Raw genomic sequence first — 26,168 nt, 5'->3', positions numbered from 1 at the left:
TGATTAAGACCAAGTACCTCACTTGAGGTTTCAAAATAAAACAAGCAAGACAAAAATACTACTATAGGCAGTAATAAATAAGGCCAATGCCCAACAGGTTTTTTTAAATACATTAAACAGACAATCAGAGACATTTAAAAATGCACATACAGGAGAAATAAGAATACCTCCTGAAATATGAAGCTTAAACCAATCAAAAGCTCAAGAAATCAGCTAACTCAAGTAAGGGACAACCTGGGGGGAGAGGGGAAAAAAACGCTCTAAGGAGGAAGGGAGTTTGTGCTACTGAGTTAAAACAGAAATTTTGCAATCAGAAATACCCGTGAATAGGAAGTACAGGAGTCATCAACATGAATGGAGCAGGCATTCCTTCCTAACTTGATATTTTTTCAGTGTGAAGAGCTGATGGTTGGCAGATACCTACTCAGGTTGGTAGCAAATAAATAAATTGCTGGCATCTCTCATTGGAGAAAGATTTGATAGATCAATAACAGATCAAAGGTCTACTTGTGAGGACCTTGCATAAACCAACTGAGGTATTTTTTTTCCCTACCCTGCCAGGTATGAAAGCAGGAAAGTTTGTGGGATGGAGCTCACTGCCAAACCTTCAGGGCTGACTGACTGAAAGTACAATGCAAAACCACTTTACTTGTTTATATAAAACATGGTGGCCTGACCATCCATTTGAATCAAGTCCACTTTTTAGGATACCAGGTATTAGTACTAATAGGACCACGCTCATTTCCAGAACATTGGTGCAGTAGTCTTTCCTGCAGAAAAAAGCCTCCACAATTTAAACAACTTCTGAACCACTTGATAGTATCAGTATTCCCCTTTCCATGTTGGAGGGAAGGAAATTGCGGTGAACCACAGGTCCTTGATTCATTCAAGGATACCCTCATTTATTGGCATGGCTAGGCTCCCTTGCTATGGGAAAAAGAGCATGCAGAATAGTTTATAAAATTTTTCCTGCACTTCTGTCAGTTCAGCACTGAGGGTCTCAGTTACACTGGCCAAAAGTTCCTGGAATGCCTTGAAGTTGTCAGATGGGGATGCTGGGTTCTGGGCCACTGCCTTGCCTGGACGAGACATTATGAGGAGCAGAGAGAGCAAGGGATCATCATAAATAAAATAGCTCCCCTAGATACTCCTCTGGTGGTCAGAAGGCTCGGACTGGTAGGGATGACCTAGTTCTCTGAGGTGGTCTGGGATGGGTCTCTGTCATGCTAAGACAGAGGACCCCACATTGCCAAGCAGGTCCATGGTTCCATTTATTAGGGATAGAGCTAATGTGCATGGGAGATCAGAATGTAAGGGAGATTTTTGGGTTGGGAGAACCAAGTCTGGTCCTCAATCCCCATCTCTGATAATGGTGACAATGACCCACGAGGTGATGGAGAAAGATTGGTGGCTGGTTCCAACTTGGTTCTGAGAAGAATAAGGCAGATCTCAAGATGCAGCTAGCCCTCTTCTCCAATTCAAGGGGATTTCTTCTGGAACCAAACAGAAGCCTGGCATCTGATGGCTAAGGTTAGTGTTGACATTGAGGAGCTCTGAAGACACCAACACAGATTGTTCCAAGGAGATGGTGTTGTCTTGTATATCAAAGATGTATACATTTACACTGAGGTTAAGACAGTGGGAGGCAGACCTATTGAAAGTCTCTGGGTAAGGATAAAAGGGGTAACACACAAGGATGATGTCATGGTAGTGGTCTATGAACTATATAATCAGGAAGAGGGGGCTGATGAGTTTGTTTTGTTTTTTTTTAAACAAAATCATCCAAAACACAGGACTTGTTGGTGACTGTGGATTTAAACTACCCAGGCATCTGTTGGAAAAATAATAGACTAGGGTACAGATCATCAAATATGTCCTTCGAATACACTGGAGACAACTTTTTACTACAGAAAGTGGAGAAAGCAACGAGGCTATTTTGGATTTGGTTCTGACAAATAGGGAGGAAATAGTTGAGAAGCTGAAGAGGGAAGGCAGCCTGGGTGAAAGTGATCATGAAATGATAAAGTTCATGATTCTAAGGAATGGTAGGAGGGAAAACTGCAAAATAAGGGCAGTGGACATCAAGAAGGCAAACTTCAGCAAATTCAGAATTGGGAAGCAAGTCTAAGGGAGAAAAGAGTTCGGGAGAGTTGGCAATTTTTTTAAAGAGACATTAATAAGGACAGAAGAGCAAACTATATCAACACATAGGAAAGATAGGAAATATGGGACAAGGTCACTATGGCTTAACCAGATCTTCAATTATGTGAAACTCAAAAAGAGATTCGTACAAGAAGAGGAAACTAGGTAAATTTACAAAGTATGAATATAAAAAAACAACAACAAGCACATAGGAACAAAATTAGAAAGATCAAGACACAAAACGAAGTTAAACTAGCCAGGTATTTAAAGGGTAAAAAGAAAACATTTTATAAATACATGTGAAGCAAGAGGAAGACCAGGGTCAGAATAGGCCCATTACTAAATGAGGAGGGAAAGACAATGACATAAAATGCAACATTGACTAAACAGTTTCAATTTTCACCAAAGAAGTTAATAGCGATTGGACGACTAACACAGAAAACATCAGTGTAAATGTGGTAGGATCTGAGGCTAAAATAGAAAAAAGAACAAGTTAAGAATGACTTAGACAAGTTAGATGTCTTCAAGTCAGCAGGGCCTGATAAAATACATCCTAGAATATTTGAGGAACTAGCAGAAGAGATCTCTGAGCCATTAGCAATTACCTCTGAGAACTTGTGGAGGACAGGAGAGACACCAGAGAACTGGAAAAGGGCAAATATGATAACTACCTAAAAAAGGGAAATAAGGACAACCCAGAGAATTGTAGAACAGTCAGCTTAACTTCAGTACCCAGAAAGATAACGGAGCAAATAATCACACCATCAATTTGCAAGCAACTTGAAGATAAGGTCATAAGTAATAGCCAACATGGATTTGTCAAGAACAAATTATGTCAAAAAAACTAATATCTTTCTTTAACAAGATAACAAGTCATGTGGATAGGGGATGAAGTAGTAGATGTCAGACATCTCAACTTTAGTAAGGCTTTGGTACTGTCTCACATGTCCTTAGCCTAAACAAACTAAAAATATTACCTACATTAACCTACTATTAGGTGGGTGCAGAGTTGGCTCGAAAACCGTACTCAGAGAGCAATTATCACTAGTTAATGAAGCTGGAAGGACATAACAAGTGGGGTCCTGCAGGGATCTGTCCTGGGTCTGGTTCTATTCAATATCTTCATAAATGATCTGGATAATGATTCACCTAGTTCTTATAAAGTTCGCAGATGATGCCAAGCTTGGAGGGACTGAAACCACTTTGGAAGACAGGATTAGAATTCTACATGATCTTAAAGTAGAGAAATGGTCTTAATTACATAGGCCGAAATTCAGTAAGGACAAATGCAAAGTATTATACTGGAAAGGAATAATCAATTGCACAATACAAAAAGGGAAAAGACTGCCTAGCAAGGAGTATTGCAGAAAAGGATCTGGGAGTTACAGTAGATCACAACCTAACTATAACCCAACAATATACAGTAAAAGCTGTGTTATCTGTCCCTGTACCAACCGGAAAGCTTTATAAATTGGCATTTCTAATCCTCACAGAAAGTCCGGTTTATAGTCTGGTTGGTGTGGGGCTGGCAGGCTCCCTACCTGGCTCCTCATGGCATCCAGGAAGGGGTGACATGTTCCTAGGGGAGGAATGGCCACGAGGGTGTGAAGAGAAAAGGGCTATGTGGGAAGTGGCCCAAGAAATAGCAGCAGCAACAAAATTAAAGGAAGCAGCATGTGGCTGCTATTTGTAGGGTCCCTGGGAGAAGTGCTGTCTAGAGGCCCAAGTGAAGGGCAGGACTCAGAGTCTCCAGGGAGAAGGCCCTGGGGCACTGCTCTATAACAAGGCAGGGACAGACTGAAAGCTAGATAGGAAGGGGCTGAAAACTGAGCCCAGAGACAGGGTTAAAGACAATAACAAAGGCACAGGGACAGGCCCTGTTGGACCTTTCACCCAGAAGGGGTTTTGTTCCTTCATGCGTTAGACCATGCGTGACTTAGCCGGAGGGCTGAGTCACTGAAGACCCACCTGACGAGCTTAACAGCTGACAGGGGGTGCTGGGAGCCGAGAGCGCGTGCAGGTTCACACCCAACAGACAGAAGGTACTCATGAGAGAGGTAAGTGGCAAATCATCACAGGAACAAATATTTAATAATGGGCTCCTCAATCTATCAGAGACAACATGACCCAATAGCTGGAAGTTGAAGCTAGATAAATTCAGACTGGAAAGAAGATGTAAACTTTTAACAGTGAGAGTAATTAACCACAGAAACAATTTACCAAGGGTTGTGGTGGATTCTCCGTCACTGAGAATTTTAAAATTGAGATTGCATGTTTTTCTACAAGATGCTCTAGGAATTATTCTGGGGAAGTTCTATGGCCGGTGTTATAGAGGAAGTCAGACTAGATAATCATGTTATAAAAAATTCAAATAGGTGCAGTTTTAAGAATTTCATTCTTGAAAAGCTCTTATCCAGTTTATTCAAAACTTTCACAGCATCTTCTCTCAGAGAGACAATCATAAAAACTTGCATGCATTTGTAAGTGGGAATTTTCTGTGGTGTTCTAATGGGGGGGGTGTTTATGTGTGCCTCAGTTTCCCTATATTTTGCATGGCTACCCAGTGGGGGAAAAGAGGTCTAGTTTGCTCTCAGGACAAGCTAGGAACTACAGTTGTGTGCATCTGAGCCAGACTGCATCATTAAAAAGGACTGGCCAATACCAACCCCATATAAAATGTAAATCTGAGCAGAGAATGGGAAACCCAATCACCAGGACATTGACACCTAGCAACCAGTGACCCAGAGGGAGATGAATTTCCCCTACCTCTCAGCAGGGAAGCTGAGCAAAGATTCCAGCTTGAAAACAAAGGAATGGAAGGTGTGAAGGGGAGGGATAAAGGGCTGGTTTCTGAAGGAAGCTGGGAGCTGTCTCACTGGTAACTAAAGAGGTCAAACAGAGAGACAGCCTGAATATGTGGTTCACTACAGCTTGGCTGGAGCTCTGGGTTAACCAGAACGGATTATGCTTTAACCTTCATTTCTCTGTGCTGATCTAAGACTTTCAGACCCTATGTGGCATAAATGGTTATGATGTTTTGAAAAGGCTGCCGTGTTGCTGTAAATACTCACTGAGATCTGGGCTACAGACCTATATAGTATAACTACGTTGCTCAAGGATGTGAAAAAATTCACACCCTTGAGTGACGTAGTTATAGTAACCTAACACTCAGCGTAGGCAGCGCTATGTCAGCACTTCTCCCAGAGCTGTACTACCACCTCTCAGAGAGGTGGATTAACTAAGCCAATGGGAGAGCTCTCCCCCATCTGCTTAGAGCTTCATTAAAGCATTACATGGCGCCAATGCAGAATTTTAAGTGTACATGCCCTGAAGGGGCACAGTATAAGCCTCCTGCAAGAGATCTGGCTTGGCTGGATTCTCTGCAGGGAATCATTGAGAGAGACAGGGATTGCTGATGCCGACAGTCCAGTCTTGGAATCTTGGAGGCCACATGTTTGCCCCTGTGGAACCATGTGGGTCCTTGGGGCCTGGCACACTAAAGGGGTCACTCCCAGGAGACGGGTTACAGACTGGGGCACAGACCAGACTCTGTGACCCTATGAAAGTATTAGCTATAGAGGAACAACTACTCACAAACTTGGAGAGACAGGACACATACCACGCTCCAAAATAAACATATGCAGCTTGATCTAAAGAAATATCTATTACCTATAGAAGGATCTATGTTATTTCTAAGCTGCAAACAAACAGGTAATATGATCATTCAAATACAAAACCTAGCCTGCTCCCATTGAAGTCAATGGCAAAAAACCCCAAAAAACCCCACTCCACTGATATCAATCTGTCTCAAGATTTGATAATAAAACAACCCAATATCTGAGCACCTTCCAAATAAAATCGATTAGCAATACCAAAGTACCTAATGGACTTCATGAAGTCTCTGGCTTGTCTCCTTTTTAGGGATATAAAAATTCTGGTGTTTTCGTACCCCATGTGGTCACAAACTACAATCACAGAAGTAAAATTTGATTCTCTTCATACTTTGCAGAAATATTCTCTGTTGCCAACAAAGTAAATCTGTCCCTGTAGTTAAGACTGCAATCAGTTGCCACTATAAAGCCTAATTTTTCACTCCTTTAACTTTTTTCATAGATTTTTAAAGCCGGAAGGGATCATTATGGTCATCTAACCTGCCCTCTTGCATAATACAGACCACAGAATTTCACCCAGTGATTCCTCAAACAAGCTCACATGCTCTAGGTTTTAGAAAGCCATTCAGTATTGATTTTAGGGTTGGCAAAATTAGTTTAAAATTTGCCAGATTTACTCTGATAACAAAAGAGAAAATTATTTTGAAAATTCACACGGTTTTTGACTTAAGTTATTAATTACTTTCTTGATCTGGTGTTCACTTGTCTGTCACCCTTTTGCTCAAGAGCAGTTTACCTCTTCATTCTTTATGTATTATTAAATCTCTTTGAAAATTCATACATTTGTTGTAATTAGAAACGTTAATTTATTTTTGTTATGGATTTCAAAGCACAGCACTATACATAGTTAATGCATTCAATGAATGTTTATGGTTATCTTACTGACAGCTAGAACATGTTCTGAATGTTTTATAAAGTAAATACTTTTGAGATTAAATACTTTAAAATGACTCCTAAGGCATCAATGTTGTGTCACGTTATCTGGGTACTCTGAAATTGCATAAAACAAAAAGGGTTCTGATTCCATCAACATTAAATAGCTATCTCCACAATATTACAACAATAAACTTCTCTCCTAAATGCCATGAGAGGAGAGAGATGGAATTCAGTATTACTAGAAGGTTAAAATATCCAGGACTCATAGACAAAGAAGACAGTGCAGAATGAAATCTAGAGGTGTGGGGTTTAAAGATTAATTCATTGCCAAGAACTTGTAAGGTGTGTGACATCTTGGATTAGCTAGGCAGTTCACTACTCAGAAAAGTTATGCTGTGCTGTGACACAGTCAGAGGAGACGAAGATTATGATCTGTTTTGGTGACCTGCCAGGAGACTGATGGAATTGGTTAGATTTCATAGATCTTAAAAAGGGTAATATGATTGACGGTTGTTGATGGTTAACAATGATAATCAATACGGTAACCCCCAACTGGCTTTAATCCCACAGGTTACTCTGGTTTTACTGATGAACCAAGTAAAGAGATTACTAGAACAATGGTGGCTGTAGTCCTTTTGCTATATCTGGCCAAGTATGATTTAAATAATTGTTTATGCTCTAGCTGTTTTAGAAGAAAAAGAACCCTTTCCTCAAAACAGATTCTTCAGCTCCCATCTCTACAATGGGACAGAAATACTTCAATCTCAAACTGTAGAATGTAATGGTGAGTCCATTACAATGGTACAATCCTACATTATGAAACTTCAGTCTCATCTCAGATATAGGAACCAAAATGTGGCCAGCTATGGATTAAGGCAGCAACCACCTACAACAGCTACACATTTGTTATGCAGGCATTAATTCCTGAGTCAATCCAAAAGAAGAATTATCTTGTGTGGATATGGATGTGAGCCGACATGGTCAGCCTCAGTGTCTTCAGCACCCCAAGGAGGAACCTGAGAACCCCGGCAAGGAGCTCTGGGGTGAAAGAGGATAACCTACAAATCAATATTAGGTTCATTTAATTCCATACCAGACCTCAGCCAGTTGTAGACACAGTTTTTCAGCAGAAATGCTTAATTTTATATTAGCTGGAAAAAGCATGGTCAATCCTCCCTCCAGATTACCTTTCAATTTATCCTAAGCCAAAGGAAGAACTTTTTGGTTTAGAACCAATTTAAGCTAACTGGTATAACTTCTTGTGTAATCAAGACCTATGTGACATACAGCAAGCAACCCTAAACAAAGGAGTTTTCCCAGGTGTAAAGCCCAGGAGTTGATACTTCATGACTAGGGCTAACCTTAGCTAAAATTCCTGCAAAAGGTCTTCTATGGAAAAGAGTTCCTCTGGAAAGGGGTTAAACCCTACAAAAGTTAACTCTTCCATCTCCCCCTGCCATCTCTTTCCCATGTACCCCCACATATAGCAACTATATGTACATTTTCCAAATATCATAACTTTCTCCTTTTTTAAAAAAAAAAACTACTTAACATTCCCTTATTTCTGCATTGGGGGATTTTTATAAATTATGCTGGTGATCATCAGGGGAATGGAGGAAGGGCAATTGCAATGGAGGGCCATGTGCAGGTATCCTGTTCAACCCACTGGTGATGGTCTACCTGCCCAAAGAAGTCACATTATTCATCAACTTTGAAAGAGGTATATTTTGATATTTCCTCATGTACATTTTCAAGGGCAGGAATGGTTAAATGCGTTTAAAACTGCCAGTATTTGATAACCAGACAACACTATTTTCCATCAGTGAAAATGGAAGGGAAAAAAAGAAAAATGTTATGTCAATGAAAAGTATTTGTCAAGCTCTGAACCAATCCATGCTGCTTTTGAAATGTGAAAGGAAACACTGGATCTGGTTCATCGACTACTCAGCCTTCATTTCACTTGACCTAGGAAGAATGCTCATAGATGCAGAGTTCTAGAACTCCACTTAACCACCTTTATTTAATAGGGATTGTCTTTATTCTGTGAGGAATCATCCACAACTATAAGGGAGAGCCCAATATTTGTATTCACCTAATTGACGTTATGTATGAGTAACTGGAGTTCTTTGCGTGCGTTGCTGCTCCCTATTCCCACATGTGGGACACCTCCCTCTTCCATTTCCAGGCTCCTGAGAGCCTTGGAACTTTCTAGAAAGTAACACCCATTTGGGAGCCACATAAACATCTTTTCATGACCCTGAAAGTTTAGAGCAGAGGTTATTAGTGTAAGTGCTGCCAAAGCGAGCACATATAAGGGTTTGTATGGCCTCAACTGCCTTCATCCTTTCAGTTAAAAATTAGACTTCAGTGAATTAACACAGAACTCCAAGCACTCTTAGATTCATAGATACCAAGGTCAGAAGGGACCATTCTGATCATCTAGTCCGACCTCCTGCACAACGCAGGCCACAGACTCTCACCCACCCACTCCTATGAAAAACCTCACCTATGTCTGAGCTATTGAAGTCCTCAAATCGTGGATTAAAGACTTCAAGGAGCAGAGAATCCTCCCTCAAGTAACCTGTGCCCCATGCTACAGAGGAAGGCGAAAACCTCCAGGGCCTCTCCAATCTGCCCTGGAGGAAAATTCCTTCCCGACCCCAAATATGGCGATCAGGCTAAACCTGAGCATATGGGCAAGATTCACCAGCCAGATACTACAGAAAATTCTGTCCTGGGTAACTCAGATCCCATCCATCTAATATCCCATCTCAGGGATAGGCCTATTTACCCTGAATATTTAAAGATCAATTAATTACCAAATCACATTATCCCATCATACCATCTCCTCCGTAAACTTATCGAGTAGAATCTTAAAGCCAGATAGATCTTTTATAGATAGATCTCTTGAAGAACTCCAGTTAGCGATACGTAACCTTTCCTCTAAGAGAACCTTGCATATTTTTACATGAGGAAGTTTAGTGAGCAGTACACCTAGGAAGGTGAACTGAGCTGTTCTAACTAAACAAGGATGGCAGAATTGCCCTCCAAAAGATAGCTTCAGCCCTGGATGCTGAAACAAGAGAAAAATGCAGAAAAAAGCAATTCCCTGTACCAGACTAACATAGAAATGCTGCCTGAGTCCTAGTGAAATAATCCCTAAGCCCTACATGATCTGGGATCCTAGCTAATGTGTAAAAGTTTCAACACACAGCTTAATCCACTTAGACCAGTGGTTCTCAACCAGGGGTATGCATACACCTGGGGGTATACAGAGGTCTTCCAGGGGGTACATCACCTCATCTAGATATTTGCCTAGTTTTACAACAGGCAACATAAAAATCACCAGCAGTCAATACAAACTAAAATTTCATTCAATGACAAGTTTATATTGCTCTATATACTATATGCTGAAATGTAAGTACAATATTTATATTTCAACTTATTTCATAAATATGTGGTAAAAATAAGTAAGCAATTTTTCAGTAATAGTATGCTGTGACACTTTTGTATGTTTATGTCTCATTTTGTAAGCAAGTACTTTTTAAGTGAGGTGAAACTTGAGATATGCAAGACAAATCAGACTCCTGAAAGGGGTACAGTAGTCTGGAAAGGTTGAAAGACACTGACTTAGACAAACACTGAATGAAAATGACTTTTCCCCCCTATAATGATCCCTACAAGTACAAATAGTCTAGGGCAGTACTGTGACAGTTTTTCTGGGTAATTCTAAAACAGACAGTGATATAAAATAGCTACATAATATAGTAGGTAAGCGTCCTAGAGCAGCAAAGATTGTTTCATCTATTCAACCGCATCCTTTCGTTTGTTCATACATTATTTAATTAATGCACAGTGATGCCATGAAAGTTGCTATACACACCTGACCAAAAAACCTCCCACAAAAGCAAGGAAACAGTTAAGCCACCTACCAATATATACCCTCTATTTCCTCATCAACAAGCAAAACACTCTTCCACCACCATATCTAGTGACACCACAAACCATGGATCTTTAGAACCGCCTCTCCCTGCAAAGTGCTAAGCTAGTATTTCTGTAGCAGTTTGTGGCCACATTAAGCTAACTCACTTTCTAGTATAAAAGTTTAACCGGGAAAGTTCCAGTTTTCCCAAATTTAGTTTTTGTAAGAGTAAGAGTTATCAATTGTCTGTTTAGTGACAAGCTGATGCTGAAAAGTCAGCTGAACTTCTGAACAAGCCCTGAAGGGGTCCAAATTATCTAGGGAATCTAGAAACAAGGTGAGAAAAAATGTATATTAAAAGCAGTAGAAAAAGCACTTATAACCTTTCCCTTCAAATAGGAACTACTTTTTCCATAGTGGAAGAATATGCTGCATAAATGTTACAAAACTTTGTTTTTAGAATGAATTGTAATTTTAAACAAACCATACTTTAACAGCAAGAAGACCTGAGGGTGTGCATTAGTAAGCTTAATTTTTATGCCCCAAACACATCTAAGGAATGCACCAATGTCTCACAGAAACCCTAGAGTGGTTTGTTTCTACATTACCCAGCTCTTTGGAAAAGAGTCTTCTTGCATTTGTCTGTAAAAGCATCACGCACACCTACAGCACTGTAAAAGTAAATATCACTGTACGGTCATGAGTACACTCCAGATGTGCATCAGTGTAACTTCATCAGTGCAATTACACTGTAGCAAACCCACAGTGTAGAAGCCATGCACTGATGCAGAGTTTACTCTAGTAACTTACATTGGTGCAGCATATCTACATTAGGGCTTTGCATTGGTGCAAGTTCATCAATATATTTACACCAGTGAAAATTTTCCTAACAAACCAGGCCTGTGTAAGAGTTTTAACTGTCATGCCACAACTAACTTCTGCCAAGACTGGTGTATACAGCACTCTAACATGTAGCACTCCGCTCTGTGTGGAACCTGCTGGCACAAACTAAAAGGTATAGTGTGTAATACCTAGTGCACACTAAATACCTTTTAATTGGTGCAAGCAGGGTCTACACAGGGTGTTCAGAGCTCTCTGCAATTCACACCTCCATAGACCAGTCTGCAGACAAGCCCTAAGACAGTTTAAAAGTATCATCAAGAGAATGTAGATTTCTTCTGCTTTAAGGAAGTACTATACCTCAAAACTGATTTCAGCCACTGTATATGCTTGCCCTTTTACAGATTTCTGTTTTGGAAGAACCTAGAATGTAAATGAGATATCTTTAGGGTGGTATCAGAAGATTAATTAGCAATAACAGAACAAATTTTAAAAGGTGAAACTTAAGTTACATGTCAAGAAAAGTCTCCGATGGTGAGATATATTAAGCTGTGGAATAATCTCCTAAGGGAAGTGCGGGAAGTCCTATCACTTGGGACTTTAAAACTACTAGACTATACAATATACTGTTCTTTATTTTGTATGCTGCATCCAAAATGTTTGCACCACTTTACCGACACAGTAAAATAAATTTTGACGTTGAAGACTTTATGAACAAGGCCATAATCTGGCAACACATTCTGTGCAGGGGGACATTGGATCCACTCGAAACCCCACTTAAGTGAACAGAGCTCCACCTCATCACAGAATCTAAAAACACCACCACAGAGGCAAAAGAGGGACTGGCGATAAGGAAGCAGACAAAAAGCACGGACTCCACAAAACAGATTGGAGATAAAGTATGAATCATACTAATTTTCTTATTTTAGTAGCTACATTTTTTAAAATGAAATGATCAATTTGTTTTTATAGTTGAATGAAGGATTGTGGAACAATGTGGGTTTAGAGGAAGGCTTAAAGGAGAGAGGGTGCCTGGAGCACAAGATCAGGAATAAGTTAATTTCTACATAAGTCAGTTTTAAACCTGCATCAGAGCCCATACAGGAGTTGCACAGGTTTAACTAAATTAAATGGGGTTTTAAAATTAATTTTAATGAAACTGGTTCAGCAACCTCTGCATGTAGACAAGGCAGACTGCTTAAAATTCTTTGGTTTTTGTTAATGCCTGTTTAACTGCAATTACTAACAAATGCTTCCTTATCCAAAATGTTAAAGATCCAACATCCATTGCCCATTTAATTAGAGTCAAGAGCTCAAACACAGCCCTCATATTTTCTCATTATTTCTCATCCCAGACTTACTCTCCTGATATTTCTAATTTAAAAAGCCAATAAAACTTTAAAAATCATTAAAATTGCCTAAAAAGGGAACAAATCCAATTATAAAGTTATTTTTAGGTCATCTTTAATACTTATTTAACTTCAATGACTAATATTTGGAGAAAGTACACCTTTGTTAAAGATTCATTAACTGTCCCTGCCTCCACTTCTTCGGTAAGGAAATGAGAGCTTACAATACACATCCATGAAACACTCTGAGGTCTTTCAGAAAAAAAAAAAAAAAAAAAAACAGGGAAAAATCATACTTGACATTCCTGATATTTCTAAATTAAAAAACAAAAAACAAAAAGAATAAGCAAAAAGAAAAGGAGTACTTATGGCACCTTAGAGATTAACAAATTTATCTGAGCATAAGCTTTCATGAGCTACTGAATGCATCCGATGAAGTGAGCTGTAGCTCATGAAAGCTTATGCTCAAATAAATTTATTAGTCTCTAAGGTGCCACAAGTACTCCTTTTCTTTTTGCGAATAGACTAACACGTCTGCTACTCTGAAAAACAATAAGGTTTTTTTGGTGGAAGGGCTGGGAGCAGTTGGGAGAATTCAGGCCATTCCTACACATCAAGAAAGCAGCAAAAACAGCACAAATCCAGTTTTGTTTTGTTTAATCTTTTTTAGGTCCCCTTTAAGGCATGGACAAGGGCTGTGACAGTAGGGATGGAAAGGAACACACGGATTTTGGATATATTGTAAAGGAGTAATAGATTTTAGCAACAAACTGGATATAAGGAGTAAATGAGGAAAAATTAAACCAAAGTTGGATGGGCCAAAGAAACAGATCACACATTTTCTGCCATGATAGAAAAGTGGGAGAGGGAGTGAAGACTTGAACGGCAGGTAGGGAAAAAGGGACGGCAAGGTCTGCTTTTTGTCATAGTGAGTTTAAATTGATGACTGACACAATGCGAGTGCCACATTGCATGCTTTCCTACTCAATGGGACTACTCACATGCTTAAGTATCTGTAGAGTCAAGGTGCGCCTTTTATAGTCTCTTTGTGACAAAAGAACTATACGAACACACAGCATTTAGCAAAATGGGGGGTGGGGTCTGAACTATGTTGGGGCCTCTATGCACTACTGTAGTACAATAATAATAATGAGACTGAACAGAAAAGTGGGAGAAGTCAGGGGTAGAGAGATTTAGAAACCGTAATTGTAGATAAGGTATATGAAGCCAAGAGAGTAGATGAATTGATCCAAGGGAGATATGTGGAGGGAGAACAGGGAGCCAAGGGAAGAAGCCTGTGGAAATCCCAAGAAAAAAAAAAGGGGGGGGGAGGACGTGGAATTGCCAAGGGAAACACTGAAGGAGCAGTCTATGAGATAAAATAACCATGGAGAGATGAAACCATGGAGGAAAGCAAACAGAAAAGGATGGGCTGGTCTACCACAGTGAAAGAGACAGAAAAGACAAGGAGGAAGAAGATGGAAAAGAAAAGACAGCTCTTGAACTTCACCACTGATGACCTAAGAAAGAGCAATCTCAGTGGAGCATGAAAACAAGACTACAGAGGACCAAGGAGAAAGTTAGCAGAGAGAAAGTCAAGGCAATGAAAATAAATGAAGCAGCTTGGTTAAGAAGGGCAGGAGGGAAATGGGACAGTAGTTAAAGACAGGAGGAGGTATTAAGGGATGGATTTTTTAAAATAAGAGAAATAGCATATGGGAAGACAAAAGTAAAGGGGCCTGATGAAAGAGATTAAGCATGAGCAAGGAAAGATGATAGAAGGATTAAGGGATGTCAAGGGGTAGAGCAGGGATTCTCAACCTTTTTCTGATGTCCCCCCCCAACATGCTATAAAAACTTCACAGCCCACCTGTGCCACAACAACGGTTTTTCTGTATATAAAAGCTAGGGCTGGCATTAGGAGGGTAGCAAGCAGGGCAATTATCTGGGGCATCACCCACAGGGGGCCCCGCCAAGCTAAGTTGCTTAGGCTTCACTTCGGGTCGCGGGGTTCGGGGCCCCAGGCTTCAGCCCCATGCAGTGCAGCTTTGGATTTCTGCCCTGGGCCCCAGCAAGTCTAATTCCAGCCCTGCTTGGCAGACCCCCTAAAATCTGCTCACAGAACCCCAGGGGGACCCCAGATCCCTGGTTGAGAACCAATGAGATAGAGAACAGAGTCAAACGATCGGGCGGAGAAGAATCATATTATGTTAGTGACTAGGGTTAAGTAGAACATTGAGACAGATGGGAGCAGTATCTGTACCATAAGAAACAATCCTACCTCCGTGTTGAAAGCAGGGGTAGGGACGGTAGTAAATCTGACCTAACCTCTAATTTATATGATTTTAAGGCCTAGTCTACATATAAACATTAGTTTGACCTAGCTATACTACTCAGGGCTGTGAAATGTTTCATGCCATGTGCAATGTAGTTAGGTTGACCGAACCCTCTCCATAGATGCAGCTAGATCAACAGAAGAATTCTTCTGTCAACCTAACTACCACCTCTCAGTGAGCTGGCTTAACTATACATTGACAAAAAATCCCTTCTGTCGATGTACAAAATGTCTACACTATGGCACTGTAGCTGTGCTGTATTGTAGACATACCCTCCCGGGAACAACCAGCAGCTCCTATATAAGAAGCACCATCTGAGACTGAGAAGACTTATCAGCTAAGGCCTGATCCTGAGTAGTCTCACTGAAATCAAACTGAATTACCCATTCATGCGTTTACCTTTACTACCAGGAGTAGCTCAATGGGACTACTCATGGTAATAAAGTTAAGCATAAGACAACTTTGCAGGATAAGGGTCTGAATCAGCAACATAAAATATAACACAGGAACTGACATACTGAATCAGACCAGTATCATGTCTCCAATAACAGCCAGTATCTCATGTTTTAAAGAAACCACACGGCAGGAAGTTATGGAATAACCTATCTGCATGAAGCATTTTATTCTAAACCCCACCTGTGAGAGTTAGATTTCTGTCCAAAAGCATGAGGGATTATATCCCTTCCGAATTTTTTTTTGTCCATTTTAATCCTTACTGTTGTAATTCTATACGTCTGTGTTACCCATATGAATGTCCAATCCTTTTTTGAATCCTGTTAAGCTCTTGGCCACAATGATATCTTATTGCAATGAACTATATGGGGTAATTATTTGTTATGTGAAATTTTTTGTCAGTTTTAAATTTGCTGCCTTTTTATTTAACTGACTGTCCCTTTGTTCTTCCATTATAAGAAAAGGAGAATAAAAGTTCCTGGTCTGCTTTCTTTATGCCATTGTGTTTTGTGTATCTTTTGTTACATCCCCACCTTATTCATCTGCTTTCTAAAAAACTGTCCCAATTTTTTTTTCCTGTTCTATCAAAGGAAGTTTTCCCACTACTTCTAATCATTCTTATCACTCACTGCTGAGTGCTTTCTTTTTCAGCTATATCCTTTGTGAGGTAGACTGACCATAACTAACCCACAGTATTTCAGGAGAGGAGTATACTTTGATTTTATAATAGCATGCTTTCTGTATTAGTGTCTTTATGCATCCCAATGTTCTGCTTTCTTTTTTGACCAGTACTGCACACTTTCCAGAAATCTTTTAAAGATAGTCAAGAGCAACTAACTTTTAAGGCAGCTGAGAATTGTACTCTCCATTCCCAGCTAGCAATACAAACCCACAACAACTTGCACATGCTCCCAATCTATCCACACAAGAATGCCACCAGCTCTATTTCCACCAACAGCATCCTATCCCCTCACTCAGTGCACCTAGCCACTGCATGAACTCACTGCCACATCTATCGCTTTGCAAACGAAGTAGATAGGGAAATACAGTACACCCACGTGTAAATGTTTTGATTCCAATGCCTGTTGCCAAAACATTTTGGTTCTAATTCAGCTTCTCTGTAACAGGACACAAAGGTTGCAAGTTACTATATACAATAATCAGAGGTACTGAATGCATCTTTTTGCAGAAAGCTATACTTAAAAAATTTGGACTCAATTAGCAAGGTTTCTATATCTGCATGTTTTCCACTGGAGTTGGAAACTTTCATGGTAAATCCTTTATTGGCTATTTTATAAGATCTCAAAAATTAGAGGGATTTTGTTCCCAGCACATTCTTGGAATGTTTTCTACATTTCTCCAATTTGTTGAGGCACAAGGTGAGCAATTTTGGAGTTGTTGGAAAATATGCAATGGGGGGGGGGAAATCTAACTTCATTGAAAGCTATACAGATTCCTAAAAGGTGTTACACCTTATAGATGTGCCCCACTCTCCTGGAAAGGCGTTAAACAACGGTAAGATTTGTGTTATTTCCCATTTAAGTGGGTGTAAAAATAATCAGGCTTCAGCGCTGCTGGTTCCCAAGGGTGCACAAGGCCCCGAATTCATTGTGCAGCGAACAATAGAAAGCTCCTCACCGCAAACACAGCAGGAGAGGGACTGTCGGAAGTAAGGCAGGAGCTTGGTGACCTCAGAGAAGGCCTGGGGGTCGCCGGGGTCGTAGTTGAGCACCAGGCGGCTCGCTGACACGTAGAGAGCAGTAGCATTCACCGGGTTCATCGCAGCCGCTCCAACGCCCTCGGCTCCGGGGTGAGAAGAAAGGGCGGCGGCTAGTCCGCGCCGGCCGAGAGTCCGCGGGGGTCCGGGGCCCCTGGAGCCGAGCGGCAGCCCGAGCCGGGCGCCGAGGCCGCGGCGCTGCCCGGCGCGGGCTGGGCGGGGCGAAGGGCCGCGCTGCGCCGGGCTCGCTCGTCGCCCCGCAGGGCCCGCCCGGCCCTCTCCGGCAGTGTCACGGGGCTGGGGCCTGGCTTGTCCGGCGGCGGCGAGGCTCCTCCTCCGCCTGCAGCGGGCCCGGCGGCGGCGCTATTCCAGGCTGCGGGCCATGCCGGGCCGCCCGCCCGCCGGGCCTGCTCCTGTCGGCCACACGCCCTCACCCGTCCCGCCGGCGGCTTAGCAGGGGCCCCGCATGGGGGCGCGGGGCGGGGAGGAACCGCGAGCCCAGCGCAGGGCGGCGGCGGCGGCGGCCCGGGCCGCGGCTCCCGATCCAACAGCGGGGGAGGGGGGCGGATGCACCGGGCCTCAGCACCGCCGCATCACCGCGCCGCTACCGCGGCCTCCTGCGCGGGGCCGATGGTTTCCCCTGCTGGGCGCTCGGCAGGATCCGCTGCGCGCCGCAATGTCAATAGCAACCGTTAGAGCCAAACCGTCACTGCGGAGCCATCGCTGCCACGGCCGCCTGGCTCCGCGCACGGCGCATGCGCGGCCCGGCTGCCGCTCTCCCCGCAGCAGAGGCCCAACCCCGGGGGGTGGAGGAGGTGGCCAGCGCCCCCTAGCGGTAGCCGGCCATGCCCAAGGAGCGAGCGCCGGGGACAGCCCCTGACAGCTCGGAGGTCTCCCGGCCCGTCACAACACGGACTCCCGCCCCGCCCCGATCCCCACCCAGCATGGCGCAGTACAGCACCGAGCCTTGCTCAGCCTGGCTTAATATAGTCAGAGCCTGGCGCAGCACCGAGCCCTGCCGGGGGAGCCCAGCGCTTAGCACAACCCAGCACAGACCCTACCGGCCTCCAGCCCATCGCAGCATAGACCTCACCGCCATCCAGCCCGGCTCAGCACAGCATGGGACAGACCCGCCCTCTTACCCCGCCTACGTTGGCTGAGCTCAGCATGGACCTCCAGCTCGGCCCCAGCGCAGCCTCCCACCTGACTCTGCCCAGCACAGACAGCACTCTGTCCAGCCCGCCTCAGCACAGCCTGGGATGCACCCATGCCCAGCCCTCCCCAGCTCAGCCCTCCCCCCAGCACGGATCCCAACACCGATCCCCCCACCCAGCTCTGCCCGCCACAACCCTCCCCCAGCACGGATCCCAACACCGATCCCCCCACCCAGCTCTGCCCGCCACAACCCTCCCCCCAACACCGATCCCCCCACCCAGCTCTGCCCGCCACAACCCTCCCCCCAGCACGGATCCCAACACCGATCCCCCCACCCAGCACGGCCCAACACAGACCACTGCTAGTCTCAGCCCAGCCCCCACCCAGCGTGGTTCAGTCCAGTCCAGCCTGGACACACACACACCCTCCTCAGCTCAGCTCAGCTCAGCTCAGCAGAGCCTGGACTCCAGCCCAGCTCAGTCCCTGCCCAGCTTTGCTCAGCATGGGTCAGGACAGACCCCAACACAGCCAAAGTCAGACCCCAACCTGGCATCGTCCAGCATGGATCCCCCTCAGTACATACCCCTCCTCAACCCTGTCCAGCCCAGAATGCATCCCATGCACATCCCAGCATGGCTCAGTACAGCCCCAGTCCACCCACATCCTGGCCCAGGAGAGCTGAGCACAGGCCCGCAGCCTGGCTCCGCACAGCCCAGCTTGGACCCCAACCCAGCATGGCTCAGCACAGCCAAGCAAAGGCCCCCACCCAACCCAGCTGAGTACAATTCAGCACACACCCACCCCACCTGACTCAGCACAGCAAAGACTGGACCTCCCCATCATCCAGCCTGGCTCAGCACAATTTAGAACAGACCCCACCCCAGCATGGCTCAGCTCAGCAGGGACCCTGCCTGGTGTAATGTCAAAAACTGCTGTCATCACACTTTGCTACTGGTAGTAGTTACTGACATTTATGGGTGGTTTGGGTTTGCTGCCATGCCACAATTTGTCACCTCCCACTGTTCCCATCCTCTGATCCAGGGGTAGCAAATTGTGATAGATGCTGCCTTGTCACAATTTGCTACTATCTAGATATTTTTCAAATGTTGACAACTTCTTATAACGAGATATATAAACAAGAATAGCTTACTTTACATTTCAACATTATTTCAAAATCAAGCATCTAAACCCATTTTTAGAAACAGTGATTAACATATATTTTTCCTTTACTCAAATGAATATTAAAATTGAACTTCTCTATTACACATTTGTATTCCAACTGTATAATTCCAAGAAAATCAAAATATTTACCGTAAGAAAATAATCATACTAAATACATTTTTTTGTAAACATCCCAACTATACACACTTTCTGCAGTCATACTGTTTCTTCTTATCACTTAGGATGTCTTCACTGGTTCCCTCTGGAAGGTAGGGCACATATGCTCACTTCTTACAAGAGTCAAACTGTACCTTTGATAAGTAATAGATGAGAAAATGATGACAGAACTATTTATGCTAAATATAATTTCAATTAATTCATACAATTATAAAATAATATTCCTTGAACATATAATCATTAGTCAAAATTAGTCAGCAACAGTGTAAATATTTACTAATGTGGAATTATTACAACAATCCTGATCCTTAGCAAAGTTATTCCATCAGGTCTATATGCAACTGATTGGGTCTTGGGCCATGTGCTATAAACAATCATACAGTATTCTGTTTACTTATCTGTTCGAACATTGTGTTAACTATACAATTTTCATTTTTGCATATGACAAGGTGCAGTACTCCTTCCTGCTCTCTGCAAAATCAATATAATGTAATCAAATGATGATTACCTTATGACCAAAACTCTAAATAGAAATCTTGATTTATTCATGAATGTCAATTATTTCAAGTATTAAGTTACTGATTTGCAAATATTTTTCTTTTTGGGGGGTCATATTTTACATTATGTTTGGTACCCTTATCTATTTATCTCAAACTTTTAGTTGACTGCTGATGGATATAACTATATCCAATTACATTTCATTGCTCTTTCAATGTCAACCATCTACGCACTCCCCATTTTTCACTAATCAAAGACATTATTCATGCAGAGAGACCCTTAGAGAACCAAACCTGCGACATAACCTACTGATAACTTTGTGATATGACATTATTCCACTCTTCCTGTTATCTTCCCATATACTCTGGTCTCACTAGGTACTTGTAACAAAGTTATTACTCCACTCTTTCATTAAAAGAATGGTGATTTTTCTTCTATACGTAGTTAGTCTCTTGTGTGGTTTCCATAGTACTGATGTCTTTATGTTCTAAATATGTTTTTGCAAACTAATACTTTTAATTAGAAAACACATCATAATTACACATCATTAAGAAAAAATCAAAATTTGACACTCAATAATTTTAGAATGAGTGGACCACTGTTGTGCCCAACTGCTTGTCTCCTGTGTTCCACAATTTTTATTTTCCAGAGACCCATTATGGATTTTCCAGTTTTTCAGTAGATGAACAATCTGAAATGTATAAGGCATATAAGTAGCCAATTTTATAAGTGGGTTTCATTTTTTCTTACAGGTACTCTAGATGTTTAGTAATCCTTTATTTTTCTATTTAATGAATGGTTGCAATTACTTCATGCTCATAGTATATATATCACACACACACGCGGTTTCATTCAATGAAGTAGTTAGTCCATGCTCAAATCCTACAAGTTCAGTCAATGTCCAGTACTAAACAGAGTAAGTACAAGAATGTGTTGTTTCCATTTTTATTTGTAGCTGTCAGGATGATATTGTCTTCATTGTTGTTGTATCATATTTATTGAAAATAGTTTCACACTAACATGACCTATAAACTGAAAATAAGTACCTAAAATCATCTCCAATTCCTTAGGAAGGTTCTTTCACATCTCTTGTCTCACCACAGAAGGGCTCAATTATTAACAATTTTTTTGATTCCATTAATGTTATGTGCAAATTTAAAATATATACATATGTTATTGGTAATATGATCATTTCAACAATTTTATAATGATTTTTCAAAACACTGCATGCAGATACTCTCGTGTAATATCTCACTAATACACAAGAGAAAATCATATTGTGAATTTCTTGGTGTATTTTTAAAATATACATTACCAATATAACAACAAATTCTTCAGACTAGCATTTTATTTTTTAAACTGCAGTCTTCAGCATTTCAAGCCTTACATTGAAGTTCCATTTTCATTTGAATCTATTAAATTTATTGAAAACCCATAAAATACAGGAAATTATATCATAGCTGTATTTGAATCCTATTATGTAGTACTACATTAGTGGATACAATCCCAAAGTATAACAATGGAAAACATCTTACTGCAATAACCCAAATTACCTGGTGCATTGTAAAGAAGAAATAATACATCATTTTGCATTCCAGTCTGTGTTCTTTGAAAAAAAAGAAAAATGCAGTTATACTTGTCAGTCAATTAGACAAACCATGCAATCTAGATGACACTGTGTAGCTTTCTTTTTTTATTTAAATTTAATTTAGTAATTTTGTATTACACTATCATGGCTTCAGCTCCTGTTGCTACAGTTTCAAGCTCAAAGTGAACATTACCTCTGGTGCTTTTCTCAAATTTAGAGACTTTAGAAACGCACAAAGTCCAAGGATATTGACATACTCACAAGTTTTATCTGTACTACAAGTTTTATTAAAGCAATAAGTAAAGTTACAATTACTCATGCATATGTAAATCCTACAAAAATGCATGCAATGACTACAAATTTAGTCATACTCACATCCTCAAAGCTATTCTAAGGAAAATCCGCTTTTCCTTATCTGTACTTCCACACCCCAGGAATACTGGGGTGCCTCATTTTTCATAGGTTGGTTTTAGTTCCTCTTATTCTCATTAGCATCTATGCATAACATATACCTTGCAGTCAGAACAGGACTTTTTATGATGTTACAATCTGGGGTCTCATGATCTTGGACAATAGCTTTCAGTTTATTTAAATTATTTTTTTCATAACATTACTTTTTGGCATATCTTTGCAGTAATCTCAAGACCTTACTGATGTAGGGTTATTCTAAATCATCCACTCATGTCAAGCATGCTTAAGTCTATGGCCTAGTAACTTAAATCTATTTAGCATTTATTATGTATAAAATACCATATTAATTGACCAGACCACCACATTACAATGATAAATAGATAAAATGAACTAATTGGCTACAGCTGTATTTCCCAATTTCAGTACACGCTTACTGTATTTACTCATTCCTCTATATAGCACTGTGTTTGCTACTACTTAGTACTTAAGTACTGATGGTACTTAAATACACTTACTGTATAATTCTCTGAGCCCTTGTACAGAATGTTGCTTCAAAACCATACTACAGTTGAAAGCGTGACATTTTTGTTCTCATCTTCTGTTTAGATTTCAAAGAAAATAAAATGTTATAAAAAAATTCATTCCAATTACTCCCAGTGGTATCAACCAGCTTCCGCAGTGCTCTGTAAGAAATGGTGATTGATTAGTTTGTGAAAACAAATAGTAAACACGATGTCTTGATTGAGATAGATTATATGGAATCAAGAAGGTCTAAGGAGGAGAACATCACAGCGTGTGGCTTTGATTGTTTTTCATTTCACATGTAATACAATAAAATTTATTTATTGCAATGTAATAAATTGACCTTGTAATAAAAATTTATTGCAATGTAACAAATTGACCTTGAAGAGGTATTACAAATATGTAGTTTATGGTCTGGTGCATGCTACTTGTGTTTAGTATTGAAATTTCCACCTCTAAAATTTGATGGATTTGTTGGTGTTTTCATCCAGTCCATTGGTTTGTGGGTGGTATGAGCTGATAAAGCTATGTTATATCCCCATTTTTCCCCACAAAGGGCCAGGTTAAAGTGAAAGAAAAAAAAATGCCATAAAGTTTCCTTTGGAAATGTCTGCATGTATGTTCCTTCTCCTATTTTCAACTGATTTTACATGTAATTACTGTGGTTTCCTATTCTATCTTTTAGAATGACTACATGGAAAAATAAGTTTGCAATCAGTTTGTTATAAAAAAATTGGTGAATAAGTAGACAGAAAAATGTGTCAGCAACAATTTACAGTAAAAAAAAATAATAATAAAGACGACAATGAAGCCCGTAGTCAGTGTCAAATATCTATGATCCGATAGTGCGGTTGAAGAAATAGTGAAAAAAAATCTCAAAAATAAATCATTACCTCATTACTGAATCCAGAACCAAGATCTGTCAGTATCCACTGTAGATATCCAAATCAATTTATAATTTTACCTATTTTCTTTGCCACTTCATGTGCTGACTTATGCCATCCATTTTGTAAGATAATCCATGACCATCAAGATGTACTGGTATCCCTTGTTTGTTGTTGGTAATGGCCCTATTACATCCATGCCCACCAATTCCCAGGGCCTATTGTCACAGTAAAATTACCCAGGGGGTCCCCTGGGTAAGCACCAGCATTGTATATTGCTAATGCTTTTATACACATTGGAAAGGATCTTGGGAGGGGTTGAAGGTGTGAGTGTGGAGTGAAAGCTTTCTTTGCAGGTTGCAAGAGGCCGAAGGGGAAGGAAGGGAGAAAGGAACAGGTTAATTCGATGCTCCAGCTAGGTTCGAAGATAAGACGTTGACTCCAGCCCAAGGCCACAGCACACAACCGACTCTCGGCTGCCTGCCAAGAAAGACAGGAGCCTGGATTCCAACCCAGTCCAGCCGTGAGAAAGGAGGATTCAGCTGAACAGAACTGCAGGGGCTGCAAAAGCCAGTGAGACAGCGAAAGCCAGCGAGTGGGAAAACAACAGTCTTGTGTCCCTGAAGCTGGTGTGTTTTGGAAAAGCTGAGGAAGCCACGGAAAGCCGGTTTGGACTGGTACAAAGAGCACTGGGGACAGAGGTCCCTGAATGAAACACCCCCAAAAGACCCCAGGACTTAAAACCCTTCTGAGAGCTGAAGCAAATTTGAGATCAACAGCAGACCCTGGACGGCCTGTGTACAGGACAAATGTCCAACCTTCCCCATTTTCTTCTGACATTACACCCAGGCTTGGCCAGCCGCGGGTTGTGCATGTGTGAGTATGAAAGTGGTTAGGGCGTGGGCACTAATGCTTTCTTTCTTCCTCTGAATGACATGGGGAGCCCCCAGCGCTCACCGCTGTTATTTTATTAATGAAGCTTTAAAACTTAATTACTTGGTGTGCTCCTTCATCTCCTCCCCTAATGATCCTGCGGCCTCAGCCTAATCACCTGATGCTTCAGGCAGATTGGTATCTGGTTTCTATGATTGATAATCTAAAAGCATCTTCTTATAGATTATTGTTTTATTAATCACAGAAAACATTTTCCCCATATTAATTACAAGTAGTCCCTTTTGGGGTATTTGGACTAAGTCAGCTAAGTCAGAGTAAAATCAAAGTGGATGATTAAGTACAATCCTACTGATTGGTTACAGACCTTTTCCTGATTACAGATTGAACCTCTCTAATCTGGCAACATCCGTGGTCCAGCATGATTTTAGTTAGCCGAATGTACGCTTAGCATGGGTGGGGCCAAGATTCCCACGGTCCAGCAAAGTCCCACCAGTCCTGGCTCTCAGTGTTCTGTGCTGTTATTTAGCTCGAATTTACCCCTAAATATGTCCAGCAAGCAGTGGAAGTGTTGGTAATGCTGCTAAGCATAAGCATGTGTCAATATCCATACAGCAAAAGGTGGGAGTGCTGCAAAAATTGGAAAAGGGCACATCGGAACGTGCCTTGTGTGAGTTTTACAATGTAGGGCCATTTACAATGTATGATTTGAAGAAGCAAAAGAATCAAATCCTTAAGTTTTTTGCTGAACGTGACAGTAAAAACAAGTATGAGTGTTCATAAGACATTGAAGGAGGGGGAAAGCAGTGATTTAGATAGTACGCTTATACATTGGTTCAAGCTTTGTAGGAACGAAGGTGTTAGAATTTCAGGTGAGATGATGGTGGCACAAACAAAAATATTCCACAAAGAACTTAACCTGCAGCATGAGTGTGACTATTTGCAAGGATGGATTCAGAAATTTAAAAACAGGCAGGGCATTCATCTACATTGTGTGTGCAGTGAAAAAAGAAGTGCAGATATGGAAGCTGCTGCGAAGTACATTGACAAATTTGCAGAGTTACTTGCAAATGAGACGTTATTCCCAAAGCAGGTATAGAATGCCAGTGAAACTGCTCTCTACTGGTGTTGTATGCCTAAAAAAAAGTTGGCTTCTGTTGCAGAGGGGACACCATTTGGTACGAAGTAGTTGAAGGACAGGGTAACTGTCCTTGGTTGTAGCAACGCAGCAGCCACGCACAAATGCAAGCTCATGGTTACTGGAAAATGTGTTTCAGAGTAGCAGCCGTGTTAGTCTGTATTCGCAAAAAGAAAAGGAGTACTTGTGGCACCTTAGAGACTAACAAATTTATTAGAGCATAAGCTTTCGTGAGCTACAGCTCACTTCATCGGATGCATTCCGATGAAGTGAGCTGTAGCTCACAAAAGCTTATGCTCTAATAAATTTGTTAGTCTCTAAGGTACCACAAGTACTCCTTTTCTTTTTGGAAAATGTGTAAATCCAAGGGCATTCAAAGGGGTGAAAATATTCCCAGTAATATACTGTGGCAAGAAAAAGGGATGGATAACGACTAA

At 41.5% G+C, this 26,168-nt stretch overlaps 1 protein-coding gene and 1 long non-coding RNA gene across 2 annotated transcripts in view; both read right to left on the bottom strand.

Moving 5' to 3' along the window:
- Window positions 1–18,093, bottom strand: part of MSL2 (MSL complex subunit 2) — a 29,870-nt gene extending 11,777 nt beyond the window's left edge. Inside the window, 1 exon segment of the mRNA XM_038417341.2 lies at window positions 17,228–18,093. Within this exon segment, the coding sequence (XP_038273269.1) occupies window positions 17,228–17,369 (142 nt within the window). The 5' untranslated portion in view covers window positions 17,370–18,093.
- Window positions 18,094–19,653: 1,560 nt separating this feature from the next.
- Window positions 19,654–25,902, bottom strand: LOC119861912. Its single transcript, XR_006274420.1, has 2 exons — window positions 23,199–25,902; window positions 19,654–23,161 (listed from the first exon to the last, which is right to left on the bottom strand). It is a non-coding gene; the product is annotated as an uncharacterized LOC119861912 (long non-coding RNA).
- Between the last annotated feature and the right edge of the window lie 266 nt (window positions 25,903–26,168).

Source organism: Dermochelys coriacea, chromosome 9 (genome assembly GCF_009764565.3).
Source record: "Dermochelys coriacea isolate rDerCor1 chromosome 9, rDerCor1.pri.v4, whole genome shotgun sequence".
Classification (NCBI taxonomy): Eukaryota; Metazoa; Chordata; order Testudines; family Dermochelyidae; genus Dermochelys; species Dermochelys coriacea.
Note: the sequence above shows the minus strand (reverse complement) of the source record. Positions and strands in the feature narration are given on the sequence as shown.